The 20,777-nt window shown below is 30.2% G+C and overlaps 1 protein-coding gene across 4 annotated transcripts in view; it reads right to left on the bottom strand.

Annotated features, from left to right (window-relative positions):
• LOC126909320 (zinc finger protein 521-like) overlaps nucleotides 1-20,777 on the bottom strand; it is a 54,291-nt gene continuing 33,514 nt past the window's right edge. For 2 of the 4 annotated variants that reach the window (XM_050691750.1, XM_050691736.1), the window contains 12 exons: nucleotides 13,725-13,951; nucleotides 8,366-8,508; nucleotides 7,584-7,800; nucleotides 6,152-6,314; nucleotides 5,339-6,072; nucleotides 5,108-5,272; nucleotides 4,876-5,037; nucleotides 4,577-4,798; nucleotides 4,335-4,511; nucleotides 3,872-4,270; nucleotides 1,051-1,407; nucleotides 1-964 (listed from right to left, as the gene is read on the bottom strand). In XM_050691750.1, coding sequence (XP_050547707.1) covers nucleotides 575-964; nucleotides 1,051-1,407; nucleotides 3,872-4,270; nucleotides 4,335-4,511; nucleotides 4,577-4,798; nucleotides 4,876-5,037; nucleotides 5,108-5,272; nucleotides 5,339-6,072; nucleotides 6,152-6,314; nucleotides 7,584-7,800; nucleotides 8,366-8,508; nucleotides 13,725-13,951 — 3,356 coding nt within the window. In that variant the 3' untranslated portion in view covers nucleotides 1-574. Of the gene's footprint in view, nucleotides 965-1,050; nucleotides 1,408-3,871; nucleotides 4,271-4,334; nucleotides 4,512-4,576; nucleotides 4,799-4,875; nucleotides 5,038-5,107; nucleotides 5,273-5,338; nucleotides 6,073-6,151; nucleotides 6,315-7,583; nucleotides 7,801-8,365; nucleotides 8,509-13,724; nucleotides 13,952-17,514; nucleotides 17,866-20,777 lie in introns of those variants that run through there. The other 2 variants (XM_050691757.1, XM_050691742.1) reach the window with 2 other exon arrangements.

A 20,777-nucleotide genomic window follows, 5' to 3' on the forward strand; every position in this document is an offset into this window, starting at 1 on the left:
AATTGTTTTAGTAAAATGTTTTCTTATGCTATTTAAATTTTTAAATATTCCTAGACAAGTATTAAACAAAAACATGTTTTCGATAAAATAGTATCACAAATATTATTAAAATCAAATGAAACAATACATCATTAACCTCTTTAAAAGATAGCCATAACCTTTGAAATTATAAGATACTTTACACTTTTTAACTATACATTATAAAAGTAAATAACATAAAATAACCAAATAGCTATAAATAATGTAACATAAACATAAATAACTATAAACTGTATTAAATAATAAGCCATAATAATAATAATAAATATAACACTACCATAACTTATCAACGTTAACAAGTTTAACTAAAGTGTTACTTTGTAGTAAAATATTAACAAAGAATTTTATAAATACTTACTGTAAATGCATAAAATAAATAAATAATTTGTTAGGTATTATACCTAACAAGACAATGTTTTCATTTATAAGTTATAAAATATTGTCTTTCACTATACATAATAATATAAAATAATGCTATTATAATTATACAATTAATATACAGATGAAAAAGAGAAGATGTAGCTATACACCATAACTAATTGGCTTTTTCATCGTCAATAGAATCAATTTCATTTGTTTCGCGATTATTGATTTCAACATCAATAAGCTCTTCTTCGTCATCATCTTCGTCATTTTTTTCATTTTCTGTTTTTACGTTTATTTCGTCATGATTTTCTAATTTTATAGATGTCTCAGTGTCTTTCTCACCTTTGTCGATTTCATCACTGTTTTTAGTTTTAATATTTTCTCTTTTAACACCATTAATTGGTTCTGAAGCTGATACTATGGGTAATTCTCTTTTATGGTGATCGTACATATGACATTGTAAGTCGATTTGAGTCATGAAACTTTGATAGCACTCAGTACACTTGAACATTTTTTCACAAATAGACATAAATTTATTTTGGTATTTGTAAAAGTTCATCTAAAATTAACGTAATATAATTATTAAATAAGATTATTTTTAGCATATTAATGTCTTAATTGTAAATAAATTACCAGTTCACTTACGTTTGCCAATACATCTTGCCCTTGGTGTTCCAAAGTGTGACGATCTAATTCGGCTGTGAAGAAAAACTTAGCTTGACAATTAGGTCTTGGACAATCATATGGAGGTGTTTCGGTTGAATGGTCGACTGACATATGAACTTGAAGACCCGTTGGCACAGTGAATATAGCCGAACATAAGTAGCAGGTAAAGGCTTTACATCCGGCGAACGTGTGTTCAATTAAATGTGTCTGAAGACTATTGGTATTGGATAATACACACGGACAAAGACCACATTCGAATCCATCAACTGAACCATTTAAAGTTGCTAGATGTGTACCAAGATGAATTGTAGCTTCTTGTTGAGACTCAAATCCAATCTGAAAAAATAATATTAGTATACAAGGAATTTTCATCAAAGACGAAAATATACATTTCTAAATCAATATTTTATTATAATTTCAAATCTGTAATTAAAATTTTCCTATTCTCTAGTTTTTGTGATAATTAGTTTAAAACAAATAATTACACCTAAATAATTAATAAAAAACGGAAGCATAGTGGGGTCGCGACACAGTGTGAATGTGGTATAGTTGTGATTAGTATAGATGATATCTGACAATGATTAAAATCACTAAATAAGAAACGCTTCGATGCAAATCTGAAGATAGTGTTTAATTTTAAGAAATTGGTGGATTAGTGAAAAGAAAAATTCTAACTCAAAAAGAATTATAGAAAAATTGCAAAAAAATCATTGCCACGGCAATTAAAATACAATACCAAGAATTTTAACACAAAAATAGCATATTTTTTAATTACGGCAACCATTTACACATAGAAAATAAATCGTCGGGACAATTTTTTTTTTAATTTATAGTACATAACATTAGCTTTATTTAACATAAGTTTGAAGCTCGGAGTATTTCCGGAACATTTTTAAAACTTAAGTTGAAAACGTTAAATTTTTGTGTAGAAGTTACTATTTTGAATCGTCTCCTGTGGACAGGTAAAGGGTCAGATTTTCAAAAAATTTATATCAAATGATAGGAAAATATCTAAGGGTTTCTTATAAAAAGAATTATTTTGATTTGTTCATTTTTTAATAAGTTATGGCAATTTTTAGAAAAAAAAATGTCGAAATTTACCGATTTTAAAAATAGTAATTTTTTGGGGGGTTTTCACTATTTACAGGGAACGAAGGCAAAATTTTCAATTATTGAGAGTAATTCCTTCAACTAGATACGATTTGTGGTCTTTTGGCGTATTGTTGAGAAAAATCGGTCTAATAAAAGCTGAGAAAAAGTAATGACAGACAAAAAAAAACTCATCATGTTAAAATTAATAACTTCTCAGCTTTGCGTCGAAGCTAAAAGTTAAAAAATGTCAAAAATTATTAATATTAAAAATCGCAATTTTTGGGGGATTTTCTTTATTTACAGTAAATTTTTATTTGTTTATAATAACAAACATTTACAAATAATCTATCATTTAACGATTGAATATTCTAGAAACGAGAAATAAAAAATACACTTGTATCAAAGCTCAAATCAGGAAAAAAAATCGTGTGAAAAGTACTCTGAAAAATTTGATCCGCGAAAATTATTGGGGAAATTTAAATAATAGCTGTACAGCAATAAACCCAGAAGAAAATGAGCTACGCGAAATAGATTTTTTATATATGACACATACAGGAGATTCGCTTTTTAAAGATCATCTTAATACTTTATATGAGATCCTTAAAGATATACTCAATAAGATTAAGTCATTTTTAGATTTTTTTGCAGTTACTGATAGAACCGTTCATGATAAATGTAAAATATTAGAAGACTTCTATCCTATTACTAAAAATTTACTTGAAGAATTATCTCAACTGGAAACAGAAGACAAATTAATTTCAAAGTGTTTGAAATTCTACGACAGGTTTGAAAATATCGATGATATCATTTCTTGAATATTGTGATGTTTTTATGTACTATAAAGTATTTTTGAGCCATATTGGCTTTCCTAGTTATTGAGAATGAATCTTGTCAAGATTACACGTTTATTATTTTCTTTAGTTTTGTACATAGTACATAATTTCTGTTAAGCATTATGCACATTTTGATACGTCATTATTTTTTTGTATTCATATAAAATGTTCATTATAATTGCATTAAAATGTATTTACTTATTAAAAAACTTATTTTCCTTTTAAATATTGTTCACATTATTAATCGATCAAAACTTAGTGTATAAAAACAAAACATTTATTAAGAGCTAACATTTAATTTAATTATTTAAAATAATCATTTGACCAGTTTTAAAGTCTACCAGTTTTATTCACAAAATAATTTTGTTTCGATAACATATGCATATTATATTAAATAAAAAAATAATAAATATTTTACATCGATATTTACGAAATAATATTATGTATAAACGTATAGTCTTAAAGATATCAAGATAAGTGTAGTCGTAAGATATGCACTATGCATGCCAATAATTCGTTGTTAAAAATTAACTTAAAAAAAAACCAAATAAAATAGATTTAACATGATATTTTGGATCAAAATTTTACAAGAATTATTGTTAACATATTAAAAATCAAAATTAATAATTTAGAAAAAAACATTTTTATATTGAATTACCTGTTTTATTTTAATTAGTAAATATCTCAAAAAAACTGGAGGCGATAGAAAAAATCTATTTGTAGATTTGAAATTTCAAAAGATTGCTTTAGAAAAGTATATTTTGTCTTTGATGATTAAAAAATGGTTTCATTTTGTTGACCAGAATAATTAATCAAAAATATATATATTAAGATATTTTAGTCAACAAATTTATTTAATTGAATAATTATATTACCTTGCATTTAAAACAATGAAACGGTTTTCTATGCACCGAAGTTAAATGATGTTGTAATGAGCCAAAAGTTTCAAATGAAGTTCCACAATCGATACAACGCTCTGAAGAATTTTTCAATGAATTACAATGGGTACACTGTGATGATGGAGAATTCTTGTATCGATTACAAGTACTACAGATTACAGGAGGTTCTTTGAGTCTAGTTAGATGATAGTTAATATGCACTTTAACTTCTATCTCTGATACTAAGGTTTGCCTACATATTATACAAGAAGTAGGGAATGTCAAATGGCTTCCATTTATGTTAATAGGATTACAATGTTTTTGAAGATGTTGATAAAATTGTTCTTCGCTGTCTATAATCATTTTACAGTGACTACACATAGTACTTGTAACCACCTGAAAAAAAATTAGTGTTCAGAAATATTTTATCGAGTATAAAAAAATGTGTTTCTGTACAAACCTTGCAATGTGTTAGCTTGTGTTCAGCTAAGCTGATAGCAGATTGATATATTTCGTCACAAATATTACACTTGTGTTTTCCTGCATTTGAACCTTGTTGCGAATGAGTTTTCATATGATTTTCTAATTCTGCTCTGGATTTACAATTTTCACTGCAGTAAGCGCAGTGTAAGCTCATCTAAAAAATTAAACCGTTTATTCAGTACATCTACCATAATAGTTTTAAATTTAGTTAAAGCTTACTTTTGTCGACAAATTTGTAGGTTTTACTTGGTGAACATTTCTTTTATGTGCAATCAAGTCTAGCTCATTCCGAAAATCATTTTTTTCGCAAATATCACATGTGTTTGATCCATTATCTAAAGAGTGTTTATTACCATCAGTTTGTCTAGGCAAGTAAGTAGGAGAAGGGCATGCAGAATTTGGAGATTCTCTGTGATTTAGGTTAAGGTGACTAAGTATCTGCTAACATAAAATTAATTTATTTAGAAATTCAATAGATAAATATAAACAGATTATTAAATACGGTTGGTAATAATTACAGGCGAATTGTGATGTGTTTGTATGTGTCTATCTAATAAAAACTCGATATGGAATGATTCCGCACAATATTGACACTGAAACTGTTTAGAGTGGCTTGCTAGATGTTGTTCCATGTCCGATTGCGTATTAAATGTAGCATGACATACTAGACACCTTAACATCTAAAAAAAATAAAATATTCAATTAATATAAAATAAGGACTAATAAAATGTCAAATTTGCCTATATTCACCAAATTATTATTTTGGACTGATGGGGGAGATTTGGCGGTATAATGTGTACTTCTTAAATGGTCGATAAATTCGATTTCCGACTGAAACAATGGCCTAGATACTCCTGTACAGTTGTTACAACGGAACATTCTATGTTCACTCCCATGATTCATACTAAAATGGACCTTAAGAAAAGACAAAATTTTGTCAAAGTTAAAAAAGTCGACGATGTTTATAGTAAGTTAACTTACCTTTAATGCAGATTTAGTAGAGAATACTTCCTTGCACAGCATACATCTATAAAAATTTTGAGCATGCGTTTCTATTAAATGTTTTTGGATATTCTCAGACGTGGTGAATGATGTGGAACATTCTTGACACGAGTATTCGGCAGCTGCCGTTAAGAAATGACCGATTACGTGCTGTTGGTAGTCTTCAAATAGAGTAAACGTTAAATGACAGTGAGGGCAAGGCAACTGAAGTTTGGATACATCGACCGCAGGTCTATTGGACTGGCGTTTATTGTCGTATGAGCGTTCGGTTTTTAAAGAATATATATTTCGGTCCGTAAGCGTTTGAAGTGATTGTTCGTGATTAGGTGAAGACCGAGACTTTTTACTACTTTGATGATTCCGAGAATCTACTGACTTGTGTTTTCCCGATTGTTTTTTTGATATTGACAAATCAGTAGGACCTGTCTGGCCATTGTCTTCCGATAAAAAACTGTGATATCCGTTCGACCAGCTAAATGCCGATGTTTCTTTATTATTACTATTGTTATTATTGTTGTTGTTTAGGACGGAGTTGAAATAGTGCGCAGTTGTAAAATGTTTATGAAGAGAAATAACTGATGGAAATTGGCTCATACACAATCGACACGAGAATGGGGGTAGACCTAAAGGAGGTGAATCAGAAAAGTTCAACCACGGAAATCCAGAAGAAATTGATGTAAAGTCTTCATGAGGTTTACCATTTAAAAATGCGGCTAAATACAAAAACATGTTCCCACGTTGAATACGTGAATGATATTATCATTAAGTGACCTAAACTGTATGACGACTTACCATGTTTGGTTTGAAAATGTTGCTGCAGAGCGTCCATACTCGGCAATTCTTTAGTACAATATACACAAATGTACTGATTGGGAGTTTTTGGTGGCGTTGCTCGTTTTGAGCTTCTGGAATTTGAAGATAACTGTTCGCCTAAATGATGATTAGCAGTATGATTCTGTGAAATGTTCAAAATTTATTTATTAATAAACTAAAATAAAAAAAAAAAGAAATTATCTGGATGTTTGGATTGTTTTTGTATAATACATAACACTATCTAGTGGTTAATGTTAAAATCATGAGTTTTGTAGTTGAACCTTCTAAACGCTAAGCGGTGTTTTGATCGTTGGTTTTCTTATTAATAAAATGATATTTAAATTTTAGGAGGGAAAGGCATTTGGGAACAGAGTATTCATTTATTGCAAGAGTTACACTACAGATTATTTCTATAATGAAAGAACACTTTTTGAAAGCAAATTTTTTTAAGTCTTAGTAGTATTTAATTTTTTGAACTACAAGAAACAAATATTAACAAAATATTGTGTTAAACAAAAATTTAGTATTTCGTAAATATATCGCGTTAAATTAATAATGAGTGGAGTATCGTCAAACTTTTGAATATCAATAATTTGTATAGTGAGAAGTAGTATGATTAAAGCAAAAAAAAATAATAACTGGGTGTTATTAAGAATAATATTATAAAAATATTTGGGTTATTCTTGAAAAGTATGGATATTATCTAAAAATTGAAAATTCAAACTTTATTTACAATTCTACTATAAAATGATCAGTTTGACATTCTTCTATTTTCCCAACTTGACATGCTTAAAGGTGATCACCCTCTTTCATATGTCAGGGAGTCAAAGATCGTTTTTAGCTAGGTCAACGATGAACGAGATGGGTATCACAGCCGGCTTACATCAGAGACCAGACACCACCAAAGAAAAAAATCACAAGAAAAATCTCGTTGGCACCCTGGGAATCGAACCCCGTGCACTGAACACATACGTTTCTACATATAGGTCATGTCGACCCCTTATGTACAATTCTACTGTAAATTACAAATAATTTTAGTTATTGGCTTTAGATGGATTTTAAGTTATTGAAAATTTAGAAGTCTATAAAGAACGAAATATTTGAAATGACTGATTTAAATAACTTTACATATAGACGAGGAGAAACACTTTTTTTATATATATTAAAATGTTACACAAAAGTTAAATTGTATCAATGTAATAATATAATTCTACAATATCTCAATAAAATATTACTCCTAAATATACTACTAATCGAGTATTAAAAATGATAATACCTAAAAAAAAACTAGAGGACTCTTAATAATTGAATCGTTTGAAGATTGGTTTTACAATTAATAAGGGCATCTTGGATGAGCAACTATTTTTTTTTTTAACATGCGTTACGTTAACATACAACATTTAAGTCTCACCTGAAGTTCGTCGGGTTTCCGGAATATCTGTGTACACTGAAGACATTTGTAAGACGGACCAGCTATTTGCGGTGAATTTTCTCTCTCGGCCGCTCTCTTGTGATGGTTCTGCATGTGCGACGTTAAGGCGGCCGCTGTACTATAGCCCCGGTTGCAGACCGTGCACTGGAACGGCTTTTGATTGTCGTGTGTTTTCATGTGAATCTTCAAGTGATCGCTGCACACAGGAAAAACGAACTATTATTTTTAATTTACAAATAATTACTTATTACCATTTGTTTACAAATAAAGAAATATATTCTTTTTGTCGCGTGTGAGGACACACGTTCTGCGTCTCAGTTCAACGTACTTGCGGCCGGCCACACGTCCAATTGCGATACACACAATAGTTTGTTAGCACATACTTTTGGAGCGTGGACGATAACAATATTCGTCAGGCATTGTATTCGGGAGCACGTCTCCATAAAATTTGGGTGGGTGTGCTTATGTGTCCGTTGTGTGTTTGTGCATTTTCTTTACCTCTGTGTTAACAAGTTCACGACCGTATATGATCTCTCCCCGTAGATAATTGGACGCGTGGCCAGCAGTAATTACATTAAGATGAAAATAGAAGAATAAAAAAAAAAGGAAAAATAACAGCTATTGAATTCGGCCAGAGTTGAACGGGTACCAAATATCTTCTTTATACGATAGGCGTATAGGTACGTGACTACGAATTCAATGTATAAAGATGTGCATCCGCGTCGTGTTAATATAGTGATTACGGTTAAAAGATTGCTTACCTCCTTGAAAAAGCATGGTCGCATTGAGTACACTTGTACTTCTTGTCGCCTGTGTGTAATTTCACGTGCCGGTCTCGGCTGCGTTTGTGTTTGAACAGTCTCCGGCAGAATTGACACTTGAACGGCATCGATTCTCCATGAGTCTGAAGAAAAAATTCATACGCATTAAATAAATATCGCAGTACACTTAAAAAATCGCATCAATCAAAAGCTCAACGTAAAATCGTTGTAATATACTATGTGTATACTAAACGGTCACATAATAAGTGATACTTATATTAAATAATTAAAACTTTACAGACTTGAAGAGTTAATTATAGACTAGGTTATTTACACTACACCTAACTAAACTCATATACACCTCATCGAATTGTTGTTTTTACGAATATTGAACAGAAAATTAAATATTCTTCGTATCAGTAATGGTTATCAAGACTTATTATTACTAAAGGTTATTTCGACTCTAAATTAGACATTTTCGTGTATCATTTAAACTTAGATATTTTAAAGAATTATTTTTTACTAGACTATTTGAACGTGATTATTATAGAAGGGAATAAATTAGCTGCTTATAAAAATTAAATTAAAGCTCAATTTAAATTATTATAAAATTACATATGTATAGTTATGTTTGTAGTATATTATAATATGGAAATTAAATAAATTTAGGTGCAAACAATTATGGATTAGGTCTAAATGAAACACTGGCACTAGGCGACCAAAAATGAAATAACAATAACAATAATGGTATTATTAGAGTGTCACACATTTTTTTATATAATTGTTAATGGATTTACGATGGGGCGTTTCGGTTATACGACGACAACCCGTACACCTGTCTGCCGAGAGAGCAACAGGTGCGACATGGTCCTCAGCGGTGCTTTTACCGATGACCGCGGATTCTGGGCACGCGCCTAATCGTTGAACCGAGTCGTCAATGGTGGTACGGGAGACCAAGGCGGCACGGGGTAGGGAAGACGGGAAACCGGTGAAGAAATGCGTTTATGGTCGACCGCCGCCGGTGTCCCACCTGTCGGCAGATGGATATCTACAATTAGAGTCGAAGGTGTCTTTGGCGGTTGAAATAAATAGACCAGTTGACATTATTTTAGGCCATCTACGTCTGTATCACTGAACTAACAGATCGGCATCAGCTGCTGTTCGGACCGTGTGACCCAGCGCGTCCCTTGCGCATAATATTACATGCATATCATATAAATGTGTATTATGCGCATAGTCCGAGTGGACTACAACTTTTTTAGTGGTAAAACGTGACGACAACGTCAGTTGCGTTTAAAACGGCCAAACGCGTTCATGTTTGGAGACGTGGAGCTGATTAAAAAACGAACTAGGCTGATACCGAATAAGAGATGAGACCTGGATGTTGAAAATAATACTTAAAAGAAAATCGAGTACAAATAGAAAATGTAAAAATTTTTGGAAATTAATTTTCGCAGGCAATATAAATAGCAAGTATCTTTGAGTAAACATATATGTTCAAAAAGGAAAATAAATATACAAAATGTAGTGTACTTATAATATTTGTAATAGAAAATTCATACTAGTAAACAGAGCATAACAAATAATTAGAATTACCAAAACCAAGATGATATTGCGAAGATCAAACACTAAACTAGTGCTTTGCTTACAAAGAACTTTACAATTTATTAGCTTACTCATAATTTACAATTTTGTTTATTTAAAATTTCCCTAACAGAAAATTATTTCCGTTACAAAACGATTTCTAACTAGATACGATACAAAAACAAGTTACACAACTTTCGTGTAAGGTGCAACTAGTGTGTTTTAGTGGTTACAAAATAAAATTCTTTTAACAAGTTAATGAAAATTAAATATTTCTTAACTCAAAAGACTTGTAAATGAGATGGAGAAATAGGAATTGAAAATCGCTCTTAATGCCTTAAAAATAATTATTCAGGGGAGATTATTTATAAAATTATAATGAGATTCATTTAAACATTTTCAAATACGATCTATACTAAAAATACTGATTATGAAAAAATGTAAAATGCTTATGAACTCAATAATACAAAGTAAAATTTCAATATATTTCTTGAAGCATGTAAATAGTTCACTAAGTTTCTAAGCTGACCAGATAAAAATTTTCAAAATTATAATATAATTCATCAATAATTATATAATAAGTAGTAAATTTCTAAAAAGTAGAAATATAAATAAAAAGTAGAAATTTCATCATTAACGAGTTAAAAAACGATCGGGATAGTTGAATGAACTTTTGGTTCATTCAAGCATTAATAACAACAAAAAAAAAACATTTGCGGGCCTAACATACACCCAAAGAAAAACCTCAATCAAAATTGAAAGAGAAATTTTATCAAGGGTTTATGATAATGTTTTATTAATACGAACAAAATAACTATTCTTATAAATAATTATTGTTCAAGACAAGAAAAAAAAATATCATATTGATAAATATATCATTGATTCAATAGTAATGATATATTTATCAAATTGAACAATGAATTTATTATACAGATCGAGGTTTTTCTCTGGGTGTACACTCATTTTATGTGAAAATTATTGAGTTATTTTAAGATATAAGAAATGACATTTTAATTATGTAAAATACATAATTCAGAGCACAATAATTTTATTTCATTCTAGTGTCAATTTTGAAGTCTACATTTGTTAATCTCAAGATATATCGTAATAAGTACCAGAAAATGCATTCCAAACCATCCATTGTTACACAAATTATTTATTTGTTTTATTTTCAAGTAGTATAGTATGATTGAGTGTTTGATTAGATTTTAAATAGATAAAAACGTTTAAGGTAAAAAGTTCTTTAAAGTAAACTCGTTTTTTGCATTACTGGAGGTATATGTGACACGACGTGTTATCATTGTAGTGTTTTTACAACACCAAGCGTCAGAGGTGTTCCGTTAATATAATATCCTTGGCAAAATCTTATTATTGTTTTTTTTTTTTTTAACACGAAGCGTTTGTAATAAGATTGTGCGGTAACACGTTTGCGGCGTTTTTTTAGAACATTTATAGCAGAGATCATCTTTATAATGTGATCATACCAATGAATACGTCGCTACATTATCACGTGATGTCCTTAAATCATCGCGGCAACATTAATATTATGCAGGCGTTTCTCGACAATAGCGGCAACACAGAAAAAACATACTCGTGTGAACGGTGTACAATCTCCGAGAGGGTGACAGGACGGGGGAGTTCCGACGTGATCGCATCGGGTCCGGCAATATGTCACACTGTCGTTGTGTCGACGGACCGCTTTTTTTGTCACCCGGTTCGTTTGTGTGTTTAAGAAATATACGAAAATATTAGTCGATCCTGATGATAAATATAAATACACGGGACGGCGTAACCAGTTTCATGGTACATAAGACATCAACAAGTACTGGAATAGCCATTGAAAGCACCAAACACTTGGGTCAAATATATGACAAAATAGGGTAACATAAAATAAATGTTATTATTTTCGTGGTTGAAAAAAATTTGTCATCCATTAAGTGCATGGACTTATTAGTGTCACCAATGAGCACAAAGGCCACCGTTTCTAATTATAAAACACGGCGTATGTGTAAATTTAACACATTCCGCGATTATTTTCCAACATTGGACACCCCACCGAATATCTCTCCTTGGGAATACGAAAGAAAGGATTAAGTATCGTTTTTTTAACTCTTTATAATAGTATGACAACGTGTGAACCCAGTCGGTGGCGTTAAAAAAAACCAACTCCCGCACCGGCTTGCGCTACTGAACAAATATGAACTAGGGGATCATCCAAGTGGCCGAGCACAGATGCTGCACATGTAGTTGATGCGTTATAAGTTGATGATATACACTTGACGTTGTTTTAGGTCACACGCAGAGCGGTAACCGCAAATTATTATTAAGTATTGGACTAACTCGCAAGCATTGTCATAATATAAACGCTGGGCAGTATACACGCAGCTTGTATCCTCACCGCATCTTATTGAATGAGGCCGGTGTTCATGGTCGGAGTCAGTGGACTTGGCTGGTCTCGTTCACCTTCTCGATTAGGATAGGTCGTTATTTTACAATAATAATTATTTTCTACAATACTAATAAATGGATTGTTCGACATTATTTAAAGTAATTATTCTACAGACAACTAGACTCCTTGTAAAATACAAATAAAATTACATACATCATACGAGTTGGCCGCATTCTAAGCAATGCACATGTAATAAATTATGTTCGACACAAATTAAAAACTACAAATAATACAGGAATCAAATAATTGATTTGAGAAAAAACAATTTAGCAATTTGATTCAATACTATTATATATTATTTAATATTTTATCAATGGGACCCTTTTCCCTCGCAAACATTGTAATATTTTCACATCTTATACTTTTGTATTACTACAGCGTATCAAAAACATAACATGAATGAACTTTTTAAGAGCTTCTTAGCGACTTTTATACAAAACAACACGACATAATTATGTACGCAAAAGCGTCGACTTATAATTAATTGCGTTATAAATTAGTGAGTCGTCATTGCTTAAGTACTGCGAATTATTATTAATTACGTATTTTAACTGTTTTACACAAAAATGAAGTCATGAAATTATTTTACTGGCGATAACAATTTTCCTAACACGTGTAATAGTTCAAGTTGGCAAGATTTATATATTGACTTGTTTAGAAATAAACCTATGAATTATTTTTTCATTGAATCATTTCTAAGAAGTTTTATTCTGTTAAAATCTAACGATTTTTTCTATTTTCCCTATTTCTGAGAATATTTTAAATACGAAACGGAGTTTAGGTCAAATATATTTTTAGCAATACTATAAAATTAAATTTTTCGTGATAGATTCTATCTTTATTCATCAAAGACTAATTATTCATTTTTTTTTTTTTATAATCATTGGAAGTAGCTGAATTAATTATTTTAAATCCTTTTACTATAAATAATAAATTAAATTTTAACTCTCGATTTAGAATCAATTGACTTATTTTAGTTTCTGTGGGAAGTTAATAATTTGTTCATATAATCGTTGATGCTTTATACACTTAAATGCGAACAAACGAGTTTATTGGGTAATCCAAGTATAACATTTTAAAATTTATTAACTTAATAAATAAATTAAAAAACGATTTAGTAATTTTACCAAAATGAAATAGTCAACTGATATAAATTAATAATATTGTATCAAGTCTAAGTGTCTGATTTCATAAGTAGAGCTATTGTTCCGGTCTATTCGTAGTATGGAACTTTTTGTACTACTTACTGTTTTTTTCAAAATTATCATTTAAAGTTATTGGATAAGCCTGCGGTTCTTAAACAAAACAAAAACAATTAGGACTCACCTGCTCGTGTTTCTTCAGGTAACTACCGCGGGGGAACGTCTTATCGCAATACTGACAAGCGTACGGATTGGGGTCGGCCGTAGTGTACGATGAACGGTCGACCGTGGAACCGGGCCGGCTGTTGGATGTCGCGCAGCTGTCCGGGGACGTGTGGTCCTCCGACACGGCCGAGCTCCACGACGAAGCCGCCTCTTCCGTACTCACTTCGCCGTTACCACTCAAGGCTTCTGTAATAAAAAAATAAATACAATTTATTATTATTCACCAATCTTAATAACGTTAAGATGAGTACAATAGCAATGAATGGTGTAATCAAACTAATACAGAACGTTACGGCAATTAATATAATCCTTGTAACGTACGATTTAAGTACAGCCAACGATAACGGTGACGACAGTGGACTGAGCGACACTGCGTACAGAAACGTCCGGTACGGTTAATCCCTTTGTTAAAATCTAATCGCACCGCCAGTCACTAGTCTCGTAAGCGACATCCGTCGACGAGTAGGTGTCAATTGCCACGCGATTTACAGGGCAGCAGTTGCCTACGCGAGCTATCGTGGTACGTACTCCTACGCTAACTACGGTGATGGCTGATCCGTGTTTGTCCCTAATCACCGTAGTTCCGAGTATTCAGCGTGTCATAATAACACACCGACGCCACTAAAATTTACTATTAAGTAAGTTACAACAATGCGGGTAAACCCTTCAGTGTCTGTGCGCTAATTGGCGTGAGGACTTTTGCAGAAGTCAAGAAATCGCAACGCCTCTACGGTTATCCTATAAAATCACCTATTTAGGAGACATGTTAGTTTTGATGTTACATAGTTACTCTTGTTTAAGTGTAAAGTTTAAAAAATCAGTGTGAATCCAAGTATTTTCCTAAAGAATTTCCCGGTTTAAAAAAAAAAACAAGATACGTATCTTCACAAAAAGTTTTAATATATCATGTTGTATTAACTGTAAACACTGTTAATGATTTGATAAAATCACAGTCTTAAGTGATTTTTTTCCTGTTAACGTCGGATCTACTAATTAATATGAAATAGTTAGAAGGGTAGCAATAAAATAGTGGATGTTTATAGTTTGCAAAAAAATAATTTAGTCACTGTTATGTATTTCTACATTACTTTAAATTATGGACAACATATATGATTAATACATAAAAAAATAATACTCCAATGAAGTTAGGCAATTTATAAAATGGAAAATTATGTTAAATAAATAACAAGAGGTGTCACTCTGTAAAGAATAAATTTATTTTCCACAACTATTCTGCTTTGGCTCTATTTTATACTGCGGCGGATAACACTTTGTAGAAGCAAATTTTGATTTTTCATTTTTTTTAATTAAATAAAAAATTTTTTTAAATAAAAACTTTCTAATTTTTATTAAGCGTAACTTTAAAACTATTTATAATTATTATTTTATATTTAAAAAACGAGGGTTTTATAACAGGAAAAAATTATTTAATATAAATTTGTTAAAAAAATTAGCCTTGAACTTTTTTGTATTTTAATCAATTGTTTTGTGACAAATTACTCATTAAAATTAGTTTATTAAATTTTAACATAATTTTATAATTTGTCTTTTGTTTTTTTTTTATATTTTCTAATCTTACTCAATAGAATACATTTGTCAACAATAATCACTGGGTAGAATAAACTTATTAATTTTCTAACTTACTAAAAGATTAGGGTAAGTAGTGCTTATTAATAGTTAATTATAGTTAATTTCTTTCAATTATAAGCACAGAACCGGTGAGGGTGCTCTCCGGTTTTGTATTTACATACATTTTACCGAAAAATTATTAACATGAACCTTTATAGATGCTAAAAAAGCATTGAAAAATAATCATAATTTATCTGAATTTTAGAAAATAAATTGGCGTCTCTGAAAATATACAATTTAAAAGATAATATTCAATCTATCTGTTTTCATATTTCATATTAGATTGTTTTCTGAAGTATAACTGGTAGCTCAAGCGGTTATTGTAGTGGTAAACACTTTTCATCTATGACTAAGGGATTCTTTTGAACAAGTCAAAACAGATTTATCTAGAAAATCAAACACAGGTATTTTATGTTTAATATGTCAACCTTATTTTCATTTATTATTTTTCGACGGTAATGATCAAACGTTTTGTGGTTTGTCCTGACTTTTACTTAGAAATTTAATATAGAAACCAAAATATTGACATATTTTATTCATATCGCGAATTTAGAGATAGTTACGCATCATTTGTTAATTAGTATAAAACTTTAATAAAAAAATTAGAGTTTATAATTTCATATGAAATTACATGTAAAATTTTCAGTCGGGAAATAATATGTTAAGAAACAAAAACTATTCATAGTAAGTCCTAATTTAAGGTAATCTTTGAGATTAAATATTGAGCATTGTTTCATTATAAAAACATTTAACTTCTCTTGAGCCATTTAAAATATTTTAATATATAAAAAGTTATATGTAATACATAAGAAGAAACCTGAAATAAACTAACGCAACTTAGATATATTTGTTTACTAGCCATTACAATATCATCTAAATTAACTCTTAGTTGTATTACATTACAATAAGTACAAATAAAACATTTTTAATATACACTAACACCTATATTAATCACTGTTAAGATATTATTGAATATATATTTTGAAATTATTTACAATAGATGAATTTTCTATTTTTATCTCATATAAAAATTAAAACATAATTTTGACATTACTTTCTCAATACTCACTACTTGTTTATATCACCACCCTTTCTGATAATTAATAGTATAGATTAAATGTTTATTGTATATAATTTTATGTAACATATGCAAAGGAATCAGTATCGATGAACTGGCGACCCACAAAAATATATACCAAATGATTAAGGAAAAATTTGTGTATTAATTATGAAGTAATATATTAATATTGTAATAAAATATATAAAAACTAAAACTTAAAAAGTTTTTTTTATTAATAACAAAAAAAAAAATAGTCATACCATTATAAAGACGGATACTTTAAGTGTAGTACTAAAAAACACATCCCTTGAAGTAAATATTAAAAAAAAAATCAGTAGAATTTGTTAGCCGACTCATTATGTTTTGTTTTTTACGCACTCATCGCACAATCGAGAAATCCTTAAAGCACTATTATTATTTATTTAAAATATTTACGTTTAAACTGTGAACGAGCCGCAAGAGTTTAGTGCTTTAGTGCATTTGGAATTTTATAAACATACTAAGATAACACAAATACAGGATTTGTTAGCTGTTATTTTTATTACTTTTATGCCCAAAATCATGATATTATTTGTATTTGATAGAGTTTCCATAAAAAAGTTTAACATTGATCAAGTAAAATAATCATAGTAACAATGTTTTAATAATAAATACTTTACACGGCGCACATAATTCTGATGTTTTATAGGGGTTGTCTGAGCACGATTTTTTTCAGGGCCTTGACAAGCTCATAACGTTATACCCACATGATATTTGTTATTTACACGGAAAACGATAACAATATGCGCCAACAAGTCTGCGAATATTTATGTAGTACCCGTGTTACTTTCATTGTACAAAACATTTGTAAAAAGAACTTTTGGCGAGTCGAAAAAAAATAGCTCTCTCGAGATATAATAGGCAATAAATCTGTAAGGTTAAAAAAATAAACAAACGGAAAAAAATTCCTCAGGGATGAAGCCTGCTTTTGTGGCATAGACATAGTCATGTATGACTATTCCATCATACAAGACAAAGTGTGAAAATTTGATAATGTTTTATTTTGAAAATTATTTTTTACCTTCAATATCTTGATCGTCGTTGTTCTCCTTATTGTTTGATTGTATTTTTTCGATAAGCAATTGCAAACGGCTACTGTTGCCTTTAAACAGCATTACCTCTGAACGAAATTCGCGTTGGATGCAGCGGGACACACAAGGGATACATTCAAGTTGAACAACGCGGTGGCGGTATCGCGAGACTGTTGCGGCAGCGGCGGCGTTTAAGGTGACGACGGTAAAGTGCAGTGGACGTGCACCCTCGGAAAGACCCGCGGATCGTATCCCGACGGCACCGTGGTGGATGGATGCTGTTCACGCGGGTCTGAGGTTGTCGGGTCCAGCCGATTGGACGGTCACCCAGCGGCCCGGGCGGGGCGTTCCCCACTCTCAGCGATTTGAAGCCGCGAAGGACCGGTTCGTCCACCGTCGTAACCGCCACTTCACTCGCAGTATTATTATCAATTATACAGCAGCACAACGTCGCAAAACCAAGGGTACGAGCACGATGCCGCATCCGGGTAAATGCATCTATAACTGGCTTGCAAACCCCTTCTAATTACGGTGCTCGGCATGTTACCGTAAATACGCGGGGGGCAGTTTTTACCTAATCGAGTTCACGGTCGCGTCGAACTTTACCGTCAACCGGTTACACACCTGATTAAAAAAAAAAAAAAATGAAGTACGTAAGTAATAATATTTTGTCCAGGAATTCTTTTATCGACACATACTCTAGCTCAACATTGAGATTATTGTCATTATTAGTATTACATGTAGGTCATTGTAGTTGTCTTCCGCAACCCGAATAAAATAGTAAAATATTATTATTATTATGACAAAACAAGCCAGACTTGATGGCGGCCACAACGGCTGAAGGTTTCCAAACGGCTTTGCACGTGCATCGCCATGTATAATTATACATATTTATAAATATTTATATAAATTATAAATATTTCCAAGTCCACAATAGGTAGCTAAACATTAAATTTATAAACCAAACATAAGAAGTATTTATTTTTCTTTTGTAATATTTTTTTTAATATCAAAAATAACCAATATTAATCAGTGCTTAATATTGAAGTAGCTTTCATTCAAAAGAATCACACATAAATTTTTTGAGAAATTAAAAACCCAAACTCAATTAATATAATTAACAGCCATTAGAGAGTTAAAGTTTTAATTTTTTTTTAAGCAACATTTACACTGCAAGATAAAATTATAGGCAATCCTGAATACCCTCTGTATACTGTACACAACGTTTGTGTCCTGTAAAATAATTGAATAATCTTTGGGTAAACAATTAGTTTATTAATTATAACAAAAGTCCAGAGGATTGAGATACTCTAGCACATTACCTCCTAGAACTGTTTTAGTTAAATATACAGATACAGAGTGATCAATAAATACGGAAACGTGTTTCTATTGTTCTTATTGTTTATAAAAATTGATTATACAAATATTTACTGAACACCCTGTATATTATTTTTAGGGAATACTTTGTAGAAGTTATTATTATTTGTATTATGCATGCCTTGTTAAGCCATTTCATTTCATAATTATGGTTAAAATGATTTTAGTTAAAAGAATCATTTTGATAGTACAAAATAAGGGTAATATCATTAGAAAAGATCCGAGAGCAGTGCATTCATTATTTTTAGTATCAACAAGGGTGCAAAACATGTGTGGTTCATTCGTGAAATTTTTGCATAGGTCGTTGACATATATCACAATAAATGGGTAAATCAAATATCACTTAAAAATATTTAAAGGACATATAGTAGCAGGTAGGTATAGTATTATTTGTTTACAGCCCACCCTTAACCGCACATATTGTTGACAACCCATTGTCAAAATATTTAACAGTCTTCTTTGGTTATAGTTATTCTTGCCCGGTGAAGAAAAAATAAGATACTCAATTTTAACATAACTCAGAGATTTTAGGTGAGTTTTGATAAATATTTTATTGGATACAAAGTAAAATTATGAAAAGAAATTTAAAACTGTATTAAAGTATGTTACAAATTCTAATTAAATAAGGAAGATAGACAAAAATTCTTCTCAAAATATATAAGTGCTTAGTAAGTAAAGAAACGGGTTTCTATTGTTCTCATTGTTAATAATAATTGACTTGTTTCATTACTAACTGAATACTCTATATAATAAATGTATTAAGTAGAATTTATCTAATCAAATAAAACAAAATGTCATTTATCTATTCTTTTATATTTAATAAAAATAAGCAGAAACTAGAAACTTAGAGTTATCTTAAAGTTTAATTTTGCTGTACTACTTATGTTGCCAACCTAATAACGTGAGAAATTAATTTTCTTTGACAATAAAAACTAAGGAATGGATTTTATTACGTTTATAAACTTTGTTTACTTATTTCAAATACAATATCAGCCAAAACAAATGTTTAAGGGAGAATAATCCCCCTGAAACGAAAAATATTTTTATAAATATATGTTTCTATGCTACTATATAATTTTAATATTAAGTTGCATAAACTTAAGTACCTTGAAAATGACTAAAACAAAATATATATATATCTGTTCCTTAATAATAATACAGCTTATTGAAAAAAATAGTTTTCACATTTATTTGTAGAGACCTCAAAGTTTAAACTACTAAAATATAGAAAAAAATTAGTTTAATATTCTTTGTACATAAACTGTGACTGTTTTTTATTTAATTATCAGAAAAAATTCTGATTTTGATTTATTTTTTCGGTGCGCAAACCATTGGTAAAATAAGTATTTATAGAAGTTACAGGAAACTAAGTGATTTTTGACATTTTTATACGATAATGAATTTATTTTTGTTATTATAACTCATTTAATTTATTTACCAAACTAAAATATAATTGTTCTTAATGTCTTTTCGAAATCATGGTGAATGAGTAAAAATAATAGTTTTTTCTAGGTATTCAGCATCTTACTGGAACTTAAACGTTTAAGTTAAAATGACTGAATGACGTGATACACGCTGTTAAACGTTCAAACTTTGTTGATTTTGAAGTTTTAAGTTACATTTCAAGGCGTTTAACTTAAAAGTCCATTAAAGACTGACATTTAAACACTAATTTCAAGAGCATTCTAAATCGTATAACAATTTTCTTTTCTCTATATCTTTAAGTTAATATTAAAATAGTTCTAAAAAATATTGATAGATAGTTTTGACAGACATTATGAATAGTCAAAGGACTCTATTAGAGTTAAGCATTAACTTTACAGGGTCGTAGTTAAGGAGAATATGGCAGGGATGGATGCTCAGAATAAAATTATTT

The sequence above is a fragment of the Daktulosphaira vitifoliae genome, unplaced genomic scaffold (genome assembly GCF_025091365.1).
Source record: "Daktulosphaira vitifoliae isolate Bord-2020 unplaced genomic scaffold, ASM2509136v1 Scaffold_1, whole genome shotgun sequence".
In the NCBI taxonomy this organism is placed as follows: domain Eukaryota; kingdom Metazoa; phylum Arthropoda; class Insecta; order Hemiptera; family Phylloxeridae; genus Daktulosphaira; species Daktulosphaira vitifoliae.